The sequence below is a fragment of the Cervus canadensis genome, chromosome 28 (assembly GCF_019320065.1).
Source record: "Cervus canadensis isolate Bull #8, Minnesota chromosome 28, ASM1932006v1, whole genome shotgun sequence".
Taxonomy (NCBI): domain Eukaryota; kingdom Metazoa; phylum Chordata; class Mammalia; order Artiodactyla; family Cervidae; genus Cervus; species Cervus canadensis.
In genome coordinates this window covers 51,079,918-51,097,850 of record NC_057413.1, presented here as the reverse complement: position 1 = coordinate 51,097,850, position 17,933 = coordinate 51,079,918, and the positions used below count along the sequence as shown (strand labels likewise).

At 43.6% G+C, this 17,933-nt stretch overlaps 1 protein-coding gene across 4 annotated transcripts in view; it reads left to right on the top strand.

Annotated features, from left to right (window-relative positions):
• Window positions 1-17,933, top strand: part of PLA2G7 (phospholipase A2 group VII) — a 34,255-nt gene that overhangs the window by 8,204 nt on the left and 8,118 nt on the right. For 2 of the 4 annotated variants that reach the window (XM_043450372.1, XM_043450373.1), the window contains exons 2-5: window positions 12,248-12,369; window positions 12,820-12,964; window positions 14,677-14,770; window positions 17,248-17,316. In XM_043450372.1, coding sequence (XP_043306307.1) covers window positions 12,262-12,369; window positions 12,820-12,964; window positions 14,677-14,770; window positions 17,248-17,316 — 416 coding nt within the window. In that variant the 5' untranslated portion in view covers window positions 12,248-12,261. Of the gene's footprint in view, window positions 1-6,312; window positions 6,458-12,247; window positions 12,370-12,819; window positions 12,965-14,676; window positions 14,771-17,247; window positions 17,317-17,933 lie in introns of those variants that run through there. The other 2 variants (XM_043450370.1, XM_043450371.1) reach the window with 2 other exon arrangements.

Genomic DNA, 17,933 nt, shown 5'->3' with positions numbered 1-17,933 from the left:
TCATGTCCTTATGGTTGCTTAGTACTCAGCACGTAGTGCTCTGTGGATGTTTGAATGGGTGGATGGTTGAATGGGTGGTCTGGTGGATAGGCTGTTGTGGTAAAGTCAGCACTGTCAGAGGTGAACACACAGTCCAGTGGGCATTGTGGGAAGGGGTAGGGCTTCTGGGCAAGGGTATCATGGGAAGATCCCCAACTAGATTACTTGGAGAATAAGATGAAAAGCAAATGAGGTGATGCATACATATCACATATGAATTCATTGATGAAGAATTCACATATCTTTGTAAATCTAAAGCAGCACATACACTGAATACTTAGATACACCCGTCTGCTTAGCAAGAGGGCTCAGAGTAATAGTTATTTGTCTTAAAGTAGATGGCTTCCCTGGTAGCTCAGACAGTAAAGAATCTGCCTGCAGTGCTGGAGACCTGGGTCCAATTTCTGGGTCAGAAAGATCCCCTGGAGAAGGCAATAGCTACCCACTCCAGTATTCTTGCCTGTAGAATTCCATGGACAGAGTGGTGGGCTGCAGTCCACGGGGTCACAAAGAGTCAGACATGACTGAGCACGCACACACACACATGCAGATGGTTTTCAACACTGTTTCTAAGTGTGTGGTTTTGTCTCATCTCCTAGGTAAGACAGGCCCATGCCTGTGCCCATTTGCCGATTATGTAGCCCAGGGTTCTCAACTGGGGGCAGTTCCTCCCCACCGCAGAAGTCACTTGGCAATGTTTGGAGACATTTTTGCTTATCACAAGTAAAGGGAAGGGGCGCTACCTTTGGCATCTGGTGAATAGAGGTCAGGGATGCTGCTAAACATCCTACGATACACAGAACAGACCCCATTCCCAGGAATTACCTGGTCCCAAGTGTCAATGATGGGCTTCCCGGTGGCTCAGTGATAAAGAATCTGCCTGCAATTCAGGAGATGTGAATTCAATCCTTGGGTCGGGAAGATACTCTGGAGGAGGGTGTGGCAACCCTCTCCAGTATTCTTGCCTGGAGAATCCCATGTACTGAGGAGCCTGGCCGGCCATAGTCTATAGGGTTGCAAAGAGTTGGACACAACTGAAGTGACTGAGCACGCACGCATGCACACACAAGTGTCAGTGATGCAGAGGATGAGAAACCTGACGGAACCAGAGCCTGCAGCACTGATGCTGTGTTGACAGCTTGGCAGGACAGTTACCGGCTTTCGGATCACTGGGCTCTCCTAGGTAATCTCGAGAATCTAATCTACTTTGCTTCCAGTGAAGCTAATCTTGTTTCTGGGGAAGAAGGGAAAAGGGCACTCTGCCGGCCTGATGGTTGAGCTTTTTGCTGGCATTTTCTCACTTCATCAACCCTACAAGATAAGGTGGTTTCTTTCATTTCAATGATTAGGTGATTTAGGTTCCAGATACCCAATGACTGACCCGGAGTTGATCCTTCTGATTGCAAACTCAGGCCCTTCCCATTGCCCAGGGGAATTTCCTGGGCAGATCTCCAGTTCAGATCTCCACAGGATCCACATTCTTCACTCCTCACCTACAGGACAGGTCTCACTGCTGCTGCAAATCTGATGACTGGGTGGTCAGGGAACAAGATCTTCTGTTCTTAAAGTGGCCACTAATTTACTGTGTTGTTCCTGGCAAGTTGCTTCCCTTCTCTGGGCCTCAGTTTCTTTGTTTATAAAACAACAGAATTGGACTAAATATGGTCTCCTAACTTCACCTGAACCAGAGTAGATTACCTCGATCTTCATCTAGATCACAAAACTGGGCACACTTTTTAACATTTTTAGACATTTTACATTTTTGTCTGTTCAATGAGGCAGATGGGATGGGATCTTAGTTCCCTGACCAGGGATTATACCTACTACATCCCCTGCAGGGGAAGCCCGGAGTCTTAATCATCGAACCACTGGGAAAGTCCCAAACTGGACACACTATTTGTTTTTTGGTTTTTTTTTTTTGGCTCTTTGTTGCAATGCGTGGTCTGCGTAATTGTGGCGTGCAGGCTTAGTTGCTCCGAAACATGTGGGATCTGAGTCCCGTGACCGGGATCAAACCCGAGTCCCCTGCAATGGAAGATGGATTCTTAACCACTGGACCACCAGGGAAGTCCCTGTTTTTTTTACGGGGCATTCTTTGAAGCATGTTTGTCATCCTACACCTCATCCCCACTCTGTACCCATGCAGGAACACACACACTCGTATTCCACACACTGGGACTCCCTTAAAAGCCTAGTACAATGACTGGCTCACGGGTCCTAATTTGAAATTTTGAAAAACCTACTCCAGTTTTTTAAACTGAAACTAAAGCATACCTTTCTTCTAAAATTAGTGCTCTAAAGCGAAGTCTCCAATCTAACATTATCCCTAAATTGGACCTAAAATATCTAAGGAAGTGGAAGTGTTAATTGCTCAGTCATGTCTGAATCTTTGCAACCCCATGGAGTGTAGCCTGCCAGGCTCCTCTGTCCATGGAATTCTCCAGGCAAGAATACTGGAGTGGGTTGCCATTCCCTTCTCCAGGGGATCTTCCCAACCAGAGACTGAACCCGGATTCTTTACTGTCTGAGCCACCGGGGAAGCCCAACATATCTAAAAATATAGCTTATTTCTGGCAGGAAGCAATCGATTTAGATTTAGTTACTCAAGGAAAGAGCTAGGGTTTTGTTTCCTTTCCTTTTTTTTTCGTACTCAAGTGATTCTTGTTCACTGTTGACAGATTAGAAAAGCACATGTGAAAAAGGGAAACTAAAATCACCTGTAATCTTGCCACTTAAATGTAACCATTGAGAATATTCTGGCTTTATACTCATCTAGACTTTTATTTTTCCTATTTATGTATAAATGTGCATATTTAAGTAAAAAGTAGAGCCTATATACTGATTATTTTTTTCTCACATGCCTCAGAGGGAGGGACTTGGTAGTGAAGTCACTGAAACCTACCAGTCAGTACAAGAGTAAGCCAATCTCTCCAAGCCTCAGTGGGTTTTGTTTGTTTTTATTTTTAAATTTTATTGAAATATAGCTTATTGACAATGTTGTGTTAATTCCTGTTATACAGCAAAGTGACTCAATTATATAATCTTTTTCATATTCTTTTCCCTTATGGTTTATCACAGGCTACTGAATATAGTTCCCTGGGCTAGGGACTATAGGGCTATAGTTCCCTAGGACCTTGTTGTTTATCCATCCTGTCTATAGAAGTTTGCATCTGCTAATCCCAGACTCCTAATCCTTCCCTCTCCCACCCTGCTTGGCAACCACATGTCTATTCTGTATGTTTGTGAGCCTGTTTCTGTTTCATAGATGAGTTCATTTGTGTCATATTTTGGATTCCACATTTAAGTGATAGCGTATGATATTTATCTTTCTCTTTATAATTTACTTTGCTTAGTATGATCATCTAGAGATCATCTAGGTCCATCCATGTTGCTGCAAATGCAAGCCTCTGTGTTTTATCTGTAAAACGGAGGTAATAATACCCACCTAACTACTCCTGGGAGAAGGCAATAGCACCCCACTCCAGTACTCTTTTGCCTGGAAAATCCCATGGACGGAGGAACCTGGTGGGCTGCAGTCCATGGGGTTGCTAGGAGTCAGACATGACTGAGCGACTTCCCTTTCACTTTTCACTTTCGTGCATTGGAGAAGGAAATGGCAACCCACTCCAGTGTTCTTGCTGGAAAATCCCAGGGGTGGGGGAGCCTGGTGGGCTGCCGTCTATGGGGTCACACAGCGTCGGATACGGCTGAAGCGACTTAGCAGCAGCAGCAACTCTACTCCTTATTGTGAGGACTAGACATTACGTAAATTACCCAGCTATCTAGCGCTGGCCTGCAGTAGATGCTAAGTAAAAGATAATTAGTTAGGCCTCATATCACCTTCTTTTTATTTCTTAACCAAACCAATAATCAAGATTTGGATTCAGAAGGCCTGAATTGCAATCAAAACATTTCTTTGTCTTTAAGAGTTTAAGCCTAATATTAAAGCCAATCAAAAACCAAAATCACCAAGGTGAGATGCAAGAAAACCAATCCCAAGTCTCTTCTCAGACACCTAGGACACTTTAATCAGGAGTGTTTGTTCACTCTTCGGGAATCTAAGCCTCATCAAGTCCCCTTACTGGTCCAAGTAGCTCTGAATCAGCTTTTTATAAAATGTAAAACTGATGCAAAATAAATATCAAAATCTTTTTTTTTTTTTCCTGGTTGTTTTTCTTTAATTCTGCCAAACAAAATCTTTTTTATTACTTAGTTGGCCTTGGGCACAGCATCAGTGATTCAGTTTCAGAAGGACTTCTCATCCAAAATTGCCTGTTTCACTATTAAACCTCCTGAGAGAGGGCTGACTTCTACTTCCCTGAAGCTAGGGGGGAAAATGTTTCAGAAGAGAATAGTTGTCCCATTTTTATTTTAAATTCTAAGAAGAGGTAGCATTCTTAGAACAGAGATGGTTCTAACTGTATGGTTTGGGATGTAACTTCTGTGTTTAAGGGAGGAGATGGGTAATAATAATACTTAAGGATGGGGGGTGGGATGAAACCTCAGAGCAAACAACACAGAAGTTACATCCCAAACCATACTTGATTCAGACCCAGGCAATTGGGATGTAGGCACTAAAGTCTAAGCGGCCAGGCCCCGCACACTTTGTGTACAGTATTGGAAACCTAGTGCTGAAGCGTCTGTGAATGGGTTTCTCAGTTTTCTGATGGCCCAAACCAAAAGAAGACAGTATCCTTCATTCTCCTTCAAGAAGCATTTAGGAGTGTTTGCTATATATAGCCTGGGCCCTTCGTTAAGAATCAATAATAGAAAGACAAATGGGACCGTTCCTTGCTTTGGAGGAGCTCACGGGTTACTGGGGTAAGCAATTCTGCACGCTGTACAACAGAGCATCACAGTAGAGGGCAGATAGTACCCCGATGGAGGCATGGCCTGAATGTGCTGGGCCAAAAGGGTACGTACGGCCTTCTGTGCTGCCCGTGGCTCCGCCTCCTGACTGTGCCCAGATGGGTGAGCTCTGCTTGCTGAGCTGGGAACTGTCTTCTCCTTTTGCGCCCCGGAGGAACCAGGTCAGAGATCACCTCCTTTCCTGGCCCTGGGAAACTTTGGTGATGGTTGGTAATGGCTTTGTGTAGTCTACTGGGAAGATCTCATTGAGAAGGTAACATGGAAGCCAAAACCTAGGAGTGAGGGAGCCGGTTATTTGGGTATCAGAGCAGAGAGCCTTCCTGGAAGTGGGACACAGGTTCAGATTCCAAGGAGGAGTGGATGCCTGGATGACTGGAATGTTTGCTGGATGGCAAAGGAGGTGTGTGGTTGCAGCGGGTGTGTGGGTGAGTGTGCAGGAGGGGCTGGGGGGGTGCTCAGATCAGGAGTCTGTTGGGTACACGCTATAGAGCCTTTTTAGTTACTTTAAGGCCTGTGGTTTCTGCTCTATGTGATGTGAAGTCCTCTCGGGGCTTTGAGCAAGAGGAATGGCATTGTCACTCCAGCAGCTATATTGGGAATTGAAGGCTTTGGGGGAAACCAGTTAGAGGTTACTGCAAAATTCAAGAAGAAGATAGATGGTGGTGACTTGGACCATTTCCATCACCACGAAAAGCTGATGGGGGAAATGTGCAAGGGGACTGATGAGGCATAGATCCAAGATAGTTTTTTGCTGATAAGATGTTAGCAAAGAGTCTCACTGTAATACAGTTTATTTTTACCATGAGTCAGGCTTTATTTACCAGTTCTACTGACATTTGTTCCACGCTGACTGCCTGCTAGGTCCCCTGTTAGACACTTGGAACAGCAAATACAATCTGCTCCTTGAAACTCTCAGTGGAGCAGAATTATAGAGATTCTACCCAAATATAACATCACCAGCACCATAAAAAACCCCAGCTGCTGCAATATGATGTTTTTACAAATATAGGGAAACATTAGCCAAAACACTGAGGATTTACTATGTGCTTGACAAGCCCATGTGTATGATTATGATATGTGATTGTTATAATTATTACAGTTGGATGCTCTTCTTTATAACCTGACTAGACCGCTACAAATTAGGAAACTAGTGGCCAACAACCTAATATTCCAGCCTACAAATGTTATTTCTGGGCTCTGCAATCCAGCATTACCAAGAACCCTAACACTCTAGTGCCTCCCCAAAACCCATCATAGAAAATGCATGTGCCATTTTTTTCCAAGCGTCTTCTCCCTTCATAACCCATGGAATCATGTTCCTAGTCCCTTAATCTCACTGACCGGTCAGCCTATTTAAGTCCTATTTATTGCATGTCTGTTTTTCCATGTCATTCTTTGCCTTAAAGAAGGTTAAGCTGAAACGGCAGCTCAGCTTCGGAGATGTTACCGTCCAAATTGCATGCGCTTTTCTGCCTCTGCACCTGCCTTGCGCTGGTTTATCCTTTTGACTGGCAAGACCTGAATCCAGTTGCCCATATTAAATCAGAAGGTAAGAGGTATATTTGTTCAAGGGCTTGAACTATCCACCTGTTGCCAGACTCAAAGTGGCCCCAGGGACGTTATGTGTGGGATCGTCTAAGAAGGTGCTGGTGGAGATCCTTAACTCTCCTGAGGGAGTGGAGGGGCCTCACTCTTCTTCCTGCTGAACCTGGAGAAAGAAGTGCCTTCTTCTTCAACATCAGAACTGCAAGACAGGGACCTCCACGGTGGTCCAGTGGTTAAGACTCTGCACTTCCAGTGCAGGGGATATGGGTTCGATCCCTGGTCGGGGAAGTAAGATCCCACATGTGGCATGACCAAAAGAAAAGGACTGCAGGACTGCTCAGATGAGGCCTTTTCAGACAAGCTGGAAGCTCAGCTTGCAATCACAGAGGAGAAGGTCCACACTGCCCTTTTTAGTGCATCACTGCCCTGACCCATGCCCTCTGGGTACAGTAACACATCTCCCCTGGAGTGCCCTCCGAGGAAACCCCAAACCTGCCCCCAAGATGGTGAAGAAGAGGCAGGTGTCTCGATCAACAGGTGTAGTCCTGGTTCATGGTGGGGAGGTGTTAGAAAATGGTGATTTAGAATTTGGATCCAGAGTCAGACAACCTTTTCTGTCTAATGTCGGGGAAAAGCAGGGACCAGCAGGCACCTGGAGTCCCAGATAAGAATGTGACTCTATCTTACCTGCTCTTTCTTATCTTTTGTGGGGAGGGAAGGAGAGGAGGCGACAGAGGATGAGATGGTTGGATGGCATCACCAACTCAATGGACATGAGTTTGAGCAAACTCTGGGAGATAGTGAAGGACAGGGAAGCCTGGCGTGCTGCAGTCCGTGGGGTCGCAAAGAGTCAGACACGACTGAGCGACTCAACAACAGTGACAAAAGGAGGCGGAGGGTTGGTCAAGCCCAGGAGTGGGGGCCAGAGTGGGTCAGCCATCTCTAGACAGGGACATCTATGACCCCCCAAAAGGACCTTGATTGCAAAGTGATTCCTTCTGGAGTCTTGAGAACGCTTGCTAATTTCAGACAGTTGGGCTCAGGAATTCTGTCATCTGCTCAGGTGAGCAGTGTTGGTGGCCTCTGAAAGGTGCCACACTGTCTGTATCCACTGACCTGTGCACCTAGGGAGACATAACTTCTCTGGATCTAGTTGTGCAGGGTTGATGGGTGACTCCTGACTGTGACATTTACCAAAGATCTTTGATAACCCCATGCCTTCCCAATCTGGCCCTACTTCATAGATGGGGAAATGAACACAACAGCAGGAGAGAGACTAGATCTTCTGTCTATATTTGCATAGAAATGACCTCTTATCTCACAGGTCCATTCATGCAACAATACTTATCAGAAAGGTGAGGCATGAGTCATATCTCATTGGTGACTAACACAGAGGACTCATAATCGAGTTCAAGGGCCTGCAGCCTGATTATATTAATTCTCTCGGTACCTTATCTGTAGGTTGAAAACAGGTGGCACCTTACATGATGAGCAGATTCTTTTACATCATGTGCTTTATATTGGTACAGGGTGGGAATTTCAAAACATGTACCCTATTCCCCCAAGTTTGGAAATAACTGGAAAGCCGTTATTGAGCCAGCAGAAACTTGAGGACACTGCTTGATTCATCTGTCCTCCTAGCCCATTCATCCTAAACACTCAAAAAACAATGCATGAATATGTTTAAAATTATTAGAAATAGTTTATTCAATAAAAGATGAAAGTAATGTATGATTATTTGTATCATTTGTATTAAATGAATTCATAGAAAATATGGTCATATAGCTAAAAGGTTTATCAGCATGGCTAGAGATGTCCCATTTGTTAATGGAGGACATAAAATCATAAATAGAGGGTCATTTTCCTCACATCTGTACAATCCATCTCCAACCCCGGAAACAGACATTGGGACTATTTGATAAATGAACATCACCAAAAATGTATACTAAGATTAACAGCGTGCCGTAGATTCTAATGCTGCTATTAAAATGAAGAAAAATAGGAAGTGGCGTCTATAAGTTCTGAACCATAAAACTATATCATCTAGAGAGTGGCCATTCAACCTGGCAAGTCTCCTCCTTGTCTCTTTTTTTTTTCATGATGTGTGCTGATCGATGGCTAGAGAATGGGAAATCCAGAATCCTATCCATTAGCTGTGGGCTGGTGAACCTTTTCTTTTTTTAAAACTTTGCTGAAGTATAGTTAGTTTACATGTTGTATTTAATTTCTCCTCTACAGCAAAGTGAATCAGTTATACACACACACACACACACACACACACACACACACACATATTTGTTCTTATTCTTTTCCATTGTGGTTTATCACAGGACATTGACTAGTCCTCTGTGCTATACTGTAGGACCTTGTTGTTTGGTGAACCTTTTCTGCAACCATCCTGGCACTCACCAGCCACAGGGCCCTGGAGACCTATACTCAACCCTGAGTCAGCTCAAAGTTTTCTGAGACCATCTCAGGGGTCAGGCATCCTGGAACTGGCAGCCTAGCAGTTTTACCTTGACCTGGGCTCCTGAACGCTGGATGAGGCTTTTTGGTAGAGCTGGTTTTAGAGGACCAGGTTACTCTGAGGTGAGTGGAAATGTTCCCAGAGCCTGGGTGGAACTGACATCTCGTAAGAGGAACCTTGTACAACATGGAACCCGTTGTTCTAGAACTGGACACTCAATTCTAGTGGTAGTACTTCCCAGGAAGCTGTGGGTTCTCCGGGGTTCCTCACCAAACTATGGTTTGAGTCCCTGTGGCCACACCATGGTTCCTGTGGGTGGGGGCTGCAGGAGAACCCAGGCTGCTCGTCACAGAAGGCCTGCCCTTCTGTCCTCCGGACTTGAAGTCTTGCTATTACATCATGAAGGACCACTCAGCCAACAGTCTTAAATGGGAGAGAAAAAGCCTTTTGTAATTCTAAACAGACCCTAAAATGTTAGCCTTATAGGTAAAGCTTTTTAAAGAATTGTTTCAGAGGAAATGCCTTGGATTTTGTATCTATACAGAGAAAAATGGTATGATCTAGTGTGCGTGCATGCTAAGTCGCTTCAGTCTTAGTGTCTAACTCTTCGTGACCCCCGTGGACTGTAGCCCGCCAGGCTCCTTTGTCCATGGGGTTCTCCAGGCAAGAATACTGGAGTGGGTTGCCTGCCCTCCTTCAGGGGATCTTCCTGACCCAGGGACTGAACCCACGTCTCTTATGTCTTCTGCATTGGCAGGCAGGTTCTTTACCACTAGCACCACCTGGGAAGCCCATGATCTAGTGTAGATCTGCTAAAACTCCTCTTCGGGCTTGAATTTGGGTAACCAGAATTAGCTAACTGTAGGGAAGGGGCAAATAACCTCAGTTGTCTGCCTGTTACAGGTGGTGGTCATAACACACCTGTAAGTCAAGTCAGGACATGAGTTTGAGTGAGTTCTGGGAGTTGGTGATGGACAAGGTGCGCTGCAGTCCATGGAGTCGCAAAGAGTTGGACATGACTGAGTGACTGAACTGAACTGATCAAGTCAAGCTACCTTGATTTATGTGATCACTTGATCCGTACAGCTGTCCTGAGGGCTGACCAAGTGATTATATCCCCATTTTACAAATGAGGATCAGAGAAGGAAGTAAAGTGTCTAGGGCAGAGCGGCATAGCTTATAAGATGTACAACTGGAACCCAAGATAGCATCACTTGGCTCCAGCAGCGGGGTCCATTCAACACAACCATTGACTTCCTTGGAGCTATCTCCTACAATTCGAACATGAATTGCTGACTGTGTGTCAGGCCAGGTGGTCTGGTATCTTAGCCCAGTGCTTCTGACAAAAGACACAACTTTTCAGATTCAGTCGAATTGAGGTGAGGCCTAAGAGCCTCATTCCCAAGCTCCCATTTGATGCCAGTTGATGCTGGTCCATGGACCAACTTGAAGTAGCAAGGCCTTGTGAATTGAAAGGCTCATCACTGGCAGGTGCTTCACACACCAGTGTGGAGGATGTAAATGACCTTCTTCTCATGACTCAACACCTTTCTGAGAGATGCCCTATGAAGTCAGATGCCATGCATAACATAGTTATGTGTCTACAAGGCAGAGTGTGATAGAAAGCATGAAAGACTGTCCAGCAAAGTAATCACCTCTCACAGTCCAGAAGAAGGAAAGGAGCAGGCTAGCTGAATCTAGAAAAGTGAGTCCAGATGCATTGATACATGCTGAAATTAAATGTGGACTTGATTGTGGGTTAGGAAGGAGAACAGGTGAGACTTCAGGTGGGTTGAAGGGTTTTGGCGCCAGAGAGAGAAAATATTTCAAGAATGGGTTGAATAAAAGAATATATGCCATAAAGCATTTAACAGAGACAAAAGAGACCCAGTGACAGTATAAAGCTTAGTTCTGGTCATTTTCACAAATATTTATTGAGCTCCAATCATGTGCCAGATACTGTGTTAAAGATCTGAGAATACAAAGATGTGGGTGCAGCTCTTATGAGCTACTCTTAGGAGACAGAGTAGTAAAACATAATTTTAGTCTAATGTGATAGGAAGATAAAAATATATACAGGGAATTTATTTAATACTGATGGTGAAATGACTAAGTCTGGGGAATCAGAGAAGGTTTCAGAGAAGACCTGACATCCAATCAAGATGTTAAAGGTTGAATAGGAGTTTGCCATGGGGATTTCAAATGCAGGGAACAGCATTTACTAAGGTGCAGATGCAAGGAACAGCCCACCGTGTTGCTCAGGAGTGCTGCAGCACATAGAAGGGAGGTAACTTATGGGGAAAAAAGAAGAAGAGTAGGAAGCAAAGGACCTTCAGATCACCAAGGGTCTTTCTCACAGTGCCCGGGAACTTGGGTTTTAACTTGTACACCTATGAATCTCTCCGAGTTTCAACTCCCCAGTAGAGAAAAGAAGCCGCCCCACACTGGAAGGCATTGTAGATTTGAATACAACCTACAAACTGCCTTCCAGAAAGATTCCAATACATGCTGTCTTCAAGGAAAAACAACTGGTGATTGAAGGATTTGAAGACTAGCCTGGTGAGATTTATACTTTCAATCCTTCCAGAAACTGTGTGAAGGATACAGTTGAAGGGGTCAGGATCCAAGGTGAATAGATGTTCAGGAGAGATGGTGACTGGTCAAAAACACTGAAGGTGTAAGTGAGACAGTTGAGCTAGCAGAGTAGAGACATACTGGAGAGAGAATGCTAAGCTAAAAACAAATGTTAGAAATTGGAACTTGGTTGGATGTAGATGGCAGGGGAGAAATAAGAGAGTAGCATGATTCCTATGTTTCTGATTTGGGATCCCCAAGCTATGGAATTCTGGAGCTGCAGGCTGTGTGGTTGGAGGGTGAAGTGGGGGAGTTGGGAGACAGTCATGTAATTTCACTCTGGATCATGGGCTTTGCTGTTCCTGTAGGAAGGTTGTCAGATGTAGATATCCAGTGGGAAGAGCTCAAATCTGAAATATCAGGTAAAGTTCATGTTTAGGAAAAATAGATTTAGGAAGTGGTCTTTAATATGCTCTGGACAGGTGTAGCAGGTAAGGGCAAAGCTACAAGGATTAGGAGGTGATGATGATCTTAAGCATCTTAGGAGAAGGGGGATGTTGACTGCCATCTTTTTCCCCACACAGTTCTTCACATACAGAGGGTCTTCAATAACTATTTGTGTGTTTTACTAGTTAGTGAAAAAATGAAGGCCAGAAACTATGGGTGGTCACTTGATTCCCTCCAAGTTTCTTGGCATAATCAAGTCTGGGGAGTCATGGATGACAAGTGAAATAATATTGACCTGTTTTCCAGCATGGGTCAGTAAGATGCAAGCTCTGATGGCTGCTGTAAGCATTGGTCAAACTAAAATCCCAAGAGGAAATGGATCTTATTCCGTCGGTTGTACAGACTTGATGTTTAATTACACTAATAAGGTAATGTTTTAATACCATTTATCCTTATATTCTAATATTGACTGTGGCTATGGTCCATGAGAAGGTTTTGAAAACTGACCCTGCTTTCAGCTGAGAATGACTCATTTTGTCATTGGTATGATTTCATGGCAAGCCTTTGGCTGGTGAAGCCATTCCTCAGGTCACTGCTGTCTGCAGATTAACTTATTTATAAACTCAGTTTTCCTCCCTTCTCTAATGTCTGAAACCAGGCTGCTTATACTTTCTTTTCATTCAAAAAGCATACTGTTCTATTTCTGTTCCTTTTGATTATATTTAGTCACCATGGCATCTTATCAAAAAAAGCTCTCTGGACCTCTTCACGCACAACAGAGGTATTTGGGTCCCTACTAATTAAATATGCAAAACAGCTGTTGGAATAGGTTTGAGAAGCAACTTGACTAAATGCACATTCATTTCCTTCCTCTACAGGGCACCTTCTTGCGTTTGTATTATCCATCTCAAGATGATGGTCACTCTGACACCCTTTGGATCCCAAACAAAGAATATTTTTTGGGTCTTAGTAAATTTCTTGGAACACACTGGCTTGTGGGCAAAATTATGAACTTACTCTTTGGTAAGATTTGGTAAGATTGATCCTGCTTTGTAAGCTCTAAACTATAAGGAAAGCTTGAAAACAGCAAGAGTTTCAGGCAGTTAAAGGCCAAAGTAGATTGTCTCCAGTCCAAACATCTCCTAAGATGACAAAGTATTTCTTAAAAGACCAGGTAACTATCAGAGAATCAAGGGTTCTTGTTTTGTCTGTTCTGAATAGGACAGGGTGGGTGGAGGGAGAGAAGGTATCAGACTTACAGACAGGCTCTAACATCTTTCTGTGGGTGGTCAGATTTTTCCTTCTTCCATTCTCTGTGGGGGCAATAATGTGATGAGAACAGCAGCGGGGCTGGTGTGACCTCTGCCTTCTATACTATGTGCTGAAGTGTATTTACAGTTGGGCAAAGAGAGAAAGAAGGCAGAAGCCACCACACCTCTCCATATCCTAAACCAAGGAGTGAAAGCTAATTTCTTATTTATCATAAATGAGGAAACTCCACTCTCATTCCCATAACCACCCCCAAGGGGCCAGCCTCTCTCACTAAGACAATCCAATATGCACCCATCACTTAGTATGTCTACATTTCATTAATATTGGCTTTTGTCCTTCTTTATCTGTCTCACCAGATACTACTCTTGACCTGGTGTTAACTACATCTTCACATTTCCCCCTCAAAACTACCTACACTTTTTGGCATTTGTTTTAAACGTCTCCTTGGAGTTTTCTTAATAGCTCACTTTATATGAGAAATGATGAACATAATTACGTGTCTTTATGATGCTGAATAGTTTATAGGTCACTGCTATAGCAATCATTACATTCGATTTCCATGGGCACATCTCCATTGTGTTGATGAGAAAGTGGAACATAAATAATTGATGATAATGATGACCGTAATAAGTGAGAAGTGAAGGAAAAGACCATATTCTCCATTTTGAGCCCTTTACTATGTGACTGGATAGGTGTGCCTTACATATTGTTGTTCAGTTGCTAAGTCGTGTCTGACTCTTTGCGACCCCATGGACTGCAGCACACCAGGCTTCCCTGTCCCTCACTGTTTCCCGGAGTTTGCCCAAGTTCATGTCAGTTGAGTCAGTGATGCTATCTACGTATATTCCCACTTAAATATGATTCTCACCAAACCCCCATGATGGAGCTATATTTTCCTTCATTTTACCGAAGAAGACTCGAGGCTCGGAGAGTTCTCTTGACCGGCACAAGGTCAGCAGCTCCTCAGTGGCAGAACTTCATCCAAAGCCACATCTGAGGGTGAAGTCTAAGGTCTCTCCATCTTTCTCTTGACCTTGATCAAATTAGAGTGGGAGGAGTTTCCCATTTGAAGATTCTGAATCTCAGTATAATACTCCTAAGGTTTACTGGTGGTTTGGTTTCAGAACATTCCCTTTGAAGTTTTGCCAAGATCTGGGATTGATGATAAGGAGCAGCCTTCCTGAATACACCTCTCAGTAGGAAATGTCTCACCTCAAGTTCAGAGCTGACAGTGAGAACTGATAATTCATGATCCTATGGTCTTAAGAAAAAAACAAGTGGTTCATGCCCATGCTTGATGATATCTAGTAGGAGGCTTTTTTTTTTTACATGAATTTACTATTGATGCATAAAAGAATAAATTCCATGGGTCAGGTTTTTATACTCAGGAGATGTAAGTTAAATTAACCAGCGATATTCAAGTCAGAAAAAGACACTAATTATCATCTCCCACTGCTCTCTAGGTTCAATAACAATTCCTGCAGCCTGGAATGCACCTCTGAGGACTGGGGAAAAATATCCACTAATTATTTTTTCTCATGGTCTTGGAGCATTCAGGTAAAGTGTCAAGAAGCTGAACAATTTTAGCCTCTAGGGATCAATCACTGAATGCATCCCCCCTCAAAAAAAACAAGGGGGGGGGGCCAGCAGATTTTGGAGTGTCAGGCTGGCCCTTGTCCTGGGAGGACTTGGAGTTCCTTCAGAATTAGCTGTGATCTACTAATCAATCCTTAGACCTGTCTTTTCCTGCCTCCAGCCCATGGAGACCAGCCTTCAAACAGAGGAGAAGGTGGTTGCAATTTGGGTGGTTGTCTTTCTATATAACAGTATTTACACTCTCAAAATCATTCACTGTATTCGTTCAGGTTCTCCAAGAAATAGACACCATGATGAGATTAGCTATGAAATGCATGTATTGGGAAATGCCCATGAAGGACAGGAGGGAAGGAGCAGAGAAGATGGGGAGAGATTTCAGCCTGTGATGCAGGCTGGACAGCTGAGAAGGAGATGGGAAACAGAAGGACTGGGTATGAAGGGTATGAATGTGGTACAGTTCTAAGAAAAACTGGGCCAGGCTGATGGAGGGAGTGCTTGACCAAGATTTGCTCATCAGAGTTCTGCATCTCATAGGAAAGGACCTATGGTAAACACATGCCATGTTCTGTCACTGGAACCAACCTACAGGAAGCCTTGCTTTTACTTGACCCACTAGGGCAGGAGCTGGGTGGGCTCTTTAGTCAACTATGGTCTCTGGATCATGACAGGTAGCATGTTTTCATGGCCACCACCCCATCTACTTTTTTTTGACATTTTCTCAACTCCCTTCCCGTTTTCTGACTCAGGTTTATAAGAATTTTAGAAAAGAAAAAGTGGCTTTTAGCTGGTTAAAAAAAATCAGGTAGCATCTGCAATGAGAAATTTTCACTTGTTTAATTGTAGCCCAACCAGTTATTTGATTCCTATGAGACCAGTGATTGGCATCTTAGACTCCGAGGACCACATTCAGCCTGCTGCCTGCATCTGTGTACAAGGTTTTATTGAAACACCAGCCACACTCATTTACTTCCCCCATTGTCTCTTCTAGTTTTGTGCTACAGCAGCAGAACTGAGTCTGAGACAAATAACGTAAGGCCCACAGAGCTGGAAGCAATTACTCTCTGGCTTTTTACAGAAAAGGTTTTGCTGATCCCCTGTACTAGATGATTTTCCCTTCACGAGTTGGTCTTGCATCATCAGTAGAAAACATGATACTCACCTACCTCCTTTGTGTTCTTTATGGCCATTTACTATGGAATACATAATAGGCAGGAGTTCCCTTTTGATCCAGTGGTTAAGACTTTGCCTTCAAATCCTGGGGGTGCAAGTTCAATTCCTGGTCCGGGAGTTAGCATCCCACACGCCTCGCAACCCAAACAAAACAAAACAAAAAACAGAGGCAATATTATAATGAATTCAATAGACTTTTAAAATGGTTCATGTCAAAAAAAAAAAAGAATACATGTTAGGAGAAGATTGTGCAGAACCAAGATGTGGAAGGGATTCTAAATGTAGTTGCTTATTAGCACATGACTCGTCAACCATCTCACCCTGTCTAGTCATTTACCTAACAGCTGACTTGTGTTTGGTATTTCCACTGTTTTAGACATGGTTATAAGTGCTGAACATGTGTTAACTTACTAAATCTTTATAATAATCCCACCAGGTCCCAGATGTTACAACATCACCCTTCTGCAGGTAAAGAACCAAGGCAGAGAGAAGTGATTTATCCCAGGCAGACAGCTAGTAAGTGAAGGAGCCAGGATCCAATAACCTGTAATGGTCAGAGTGTAGGTCCTGTTGTCTTAAGCATCACATTGTACCACCTGCCTGTTACGTATTTTCTTATCAGAACCTAATAACTGGGACTTCCCTGGTGGTCCAGTGGTTAAGACTCTGTGCTTCCAATAGGGGAGTGAGTTCAATCCCTGGCCAGGGAACTAAGGTCCCCATGCCACTTGGTGTGGCCAAAAACTGAAAAAAAAATTAAAAAACAACCAAAAGACCTTGTAATTATTCTAAAGCCAAGACTATATTATCTGTCCCCACCGATGAGGACAGAAATGGAGTAATGTAATTATTTAAAGTCATATAACTGGAAATAGGCAGAGCCAAGATTTAAACCCAGAACTCTCGAAGGCAATATTTATAATCACTGCACCAGTGTTTCTCAGCCTTGGTACCCTGGATGCTTTGGACTGGGTCATTTCCTGTTGTGGAGGTAGTCCTGTGCATCAGAGAACGGTTTTAGCAGTATCTCTGTACCCACTGGATGGCAGTAATATACCCCCTACTCCTGATAATGCAAATACCTCCAGACATTGTCAAATATCCCCAGAGGACTAAAATCAGCCCCCTTTGAGAACCACAGCCCTCTGCTTTACCCCAGGGCACTCCTACAGGGATATAAGTACCTCCCAATTCCCAGGTTTTATTTGTGGATCCTTTGTAATTGTCACTGGTAGTTCACATGAGCCTCTCTCATTTTTGTTTTGAAGGACAATTTATTCTGCTGTTGGCATTGATCTGGCATCCCACGGGTTTATTGTTGCTGCTATAGAACACAGGTACGTCACTTGGTATGTGGCTGAGCTCTGCCTTTCTTAAAGGTTTATACAAAGTACTGTTAGAGGGAATTCCTTGGTGGTGCAGTGGTTAGGACTCATTCTCACTGTCAAGGACCTGTGTTCAATCCCTGGTTGCGGAACTAAAATCCTATACTCTGTGCCACTCAGCAGGAAAGAAAAAATATTGATAGAATTGTCAATTACAGTCACCCATGACTGAGAAAAAAAAAGGAGACTGAATTAGATTGTCATGTATATAAAAAAACAGCTAACATTTCTAGAGTTCGTGTTCATATACCATCATTGAGTTCATCCTTGTGTTCAGTGAGTGTCGTGTTCATATACCATCTCATGTAATCTTCATAAGAATCCTTTAAGATGTTATTATCACTGTTTCATGGGAGGCAGAATATGAAGCTGAGGAAGGGTAATTTGCCCCAAACTACACAGCTAGTAAGTGGTGGTGCTGGGATCTGATTCGGGAGAGAGTGTTCAACTCCAGCGTCTCCCAGAATTGTGAAGACAGAGTGCCTTCTTTACAGGCAGCAATGTCTTTTTCTCAGGACTCCCTTGGGAGCCTCTTTGATTTAAAAAAAAATGTAGAGTGGAAGAAGGGA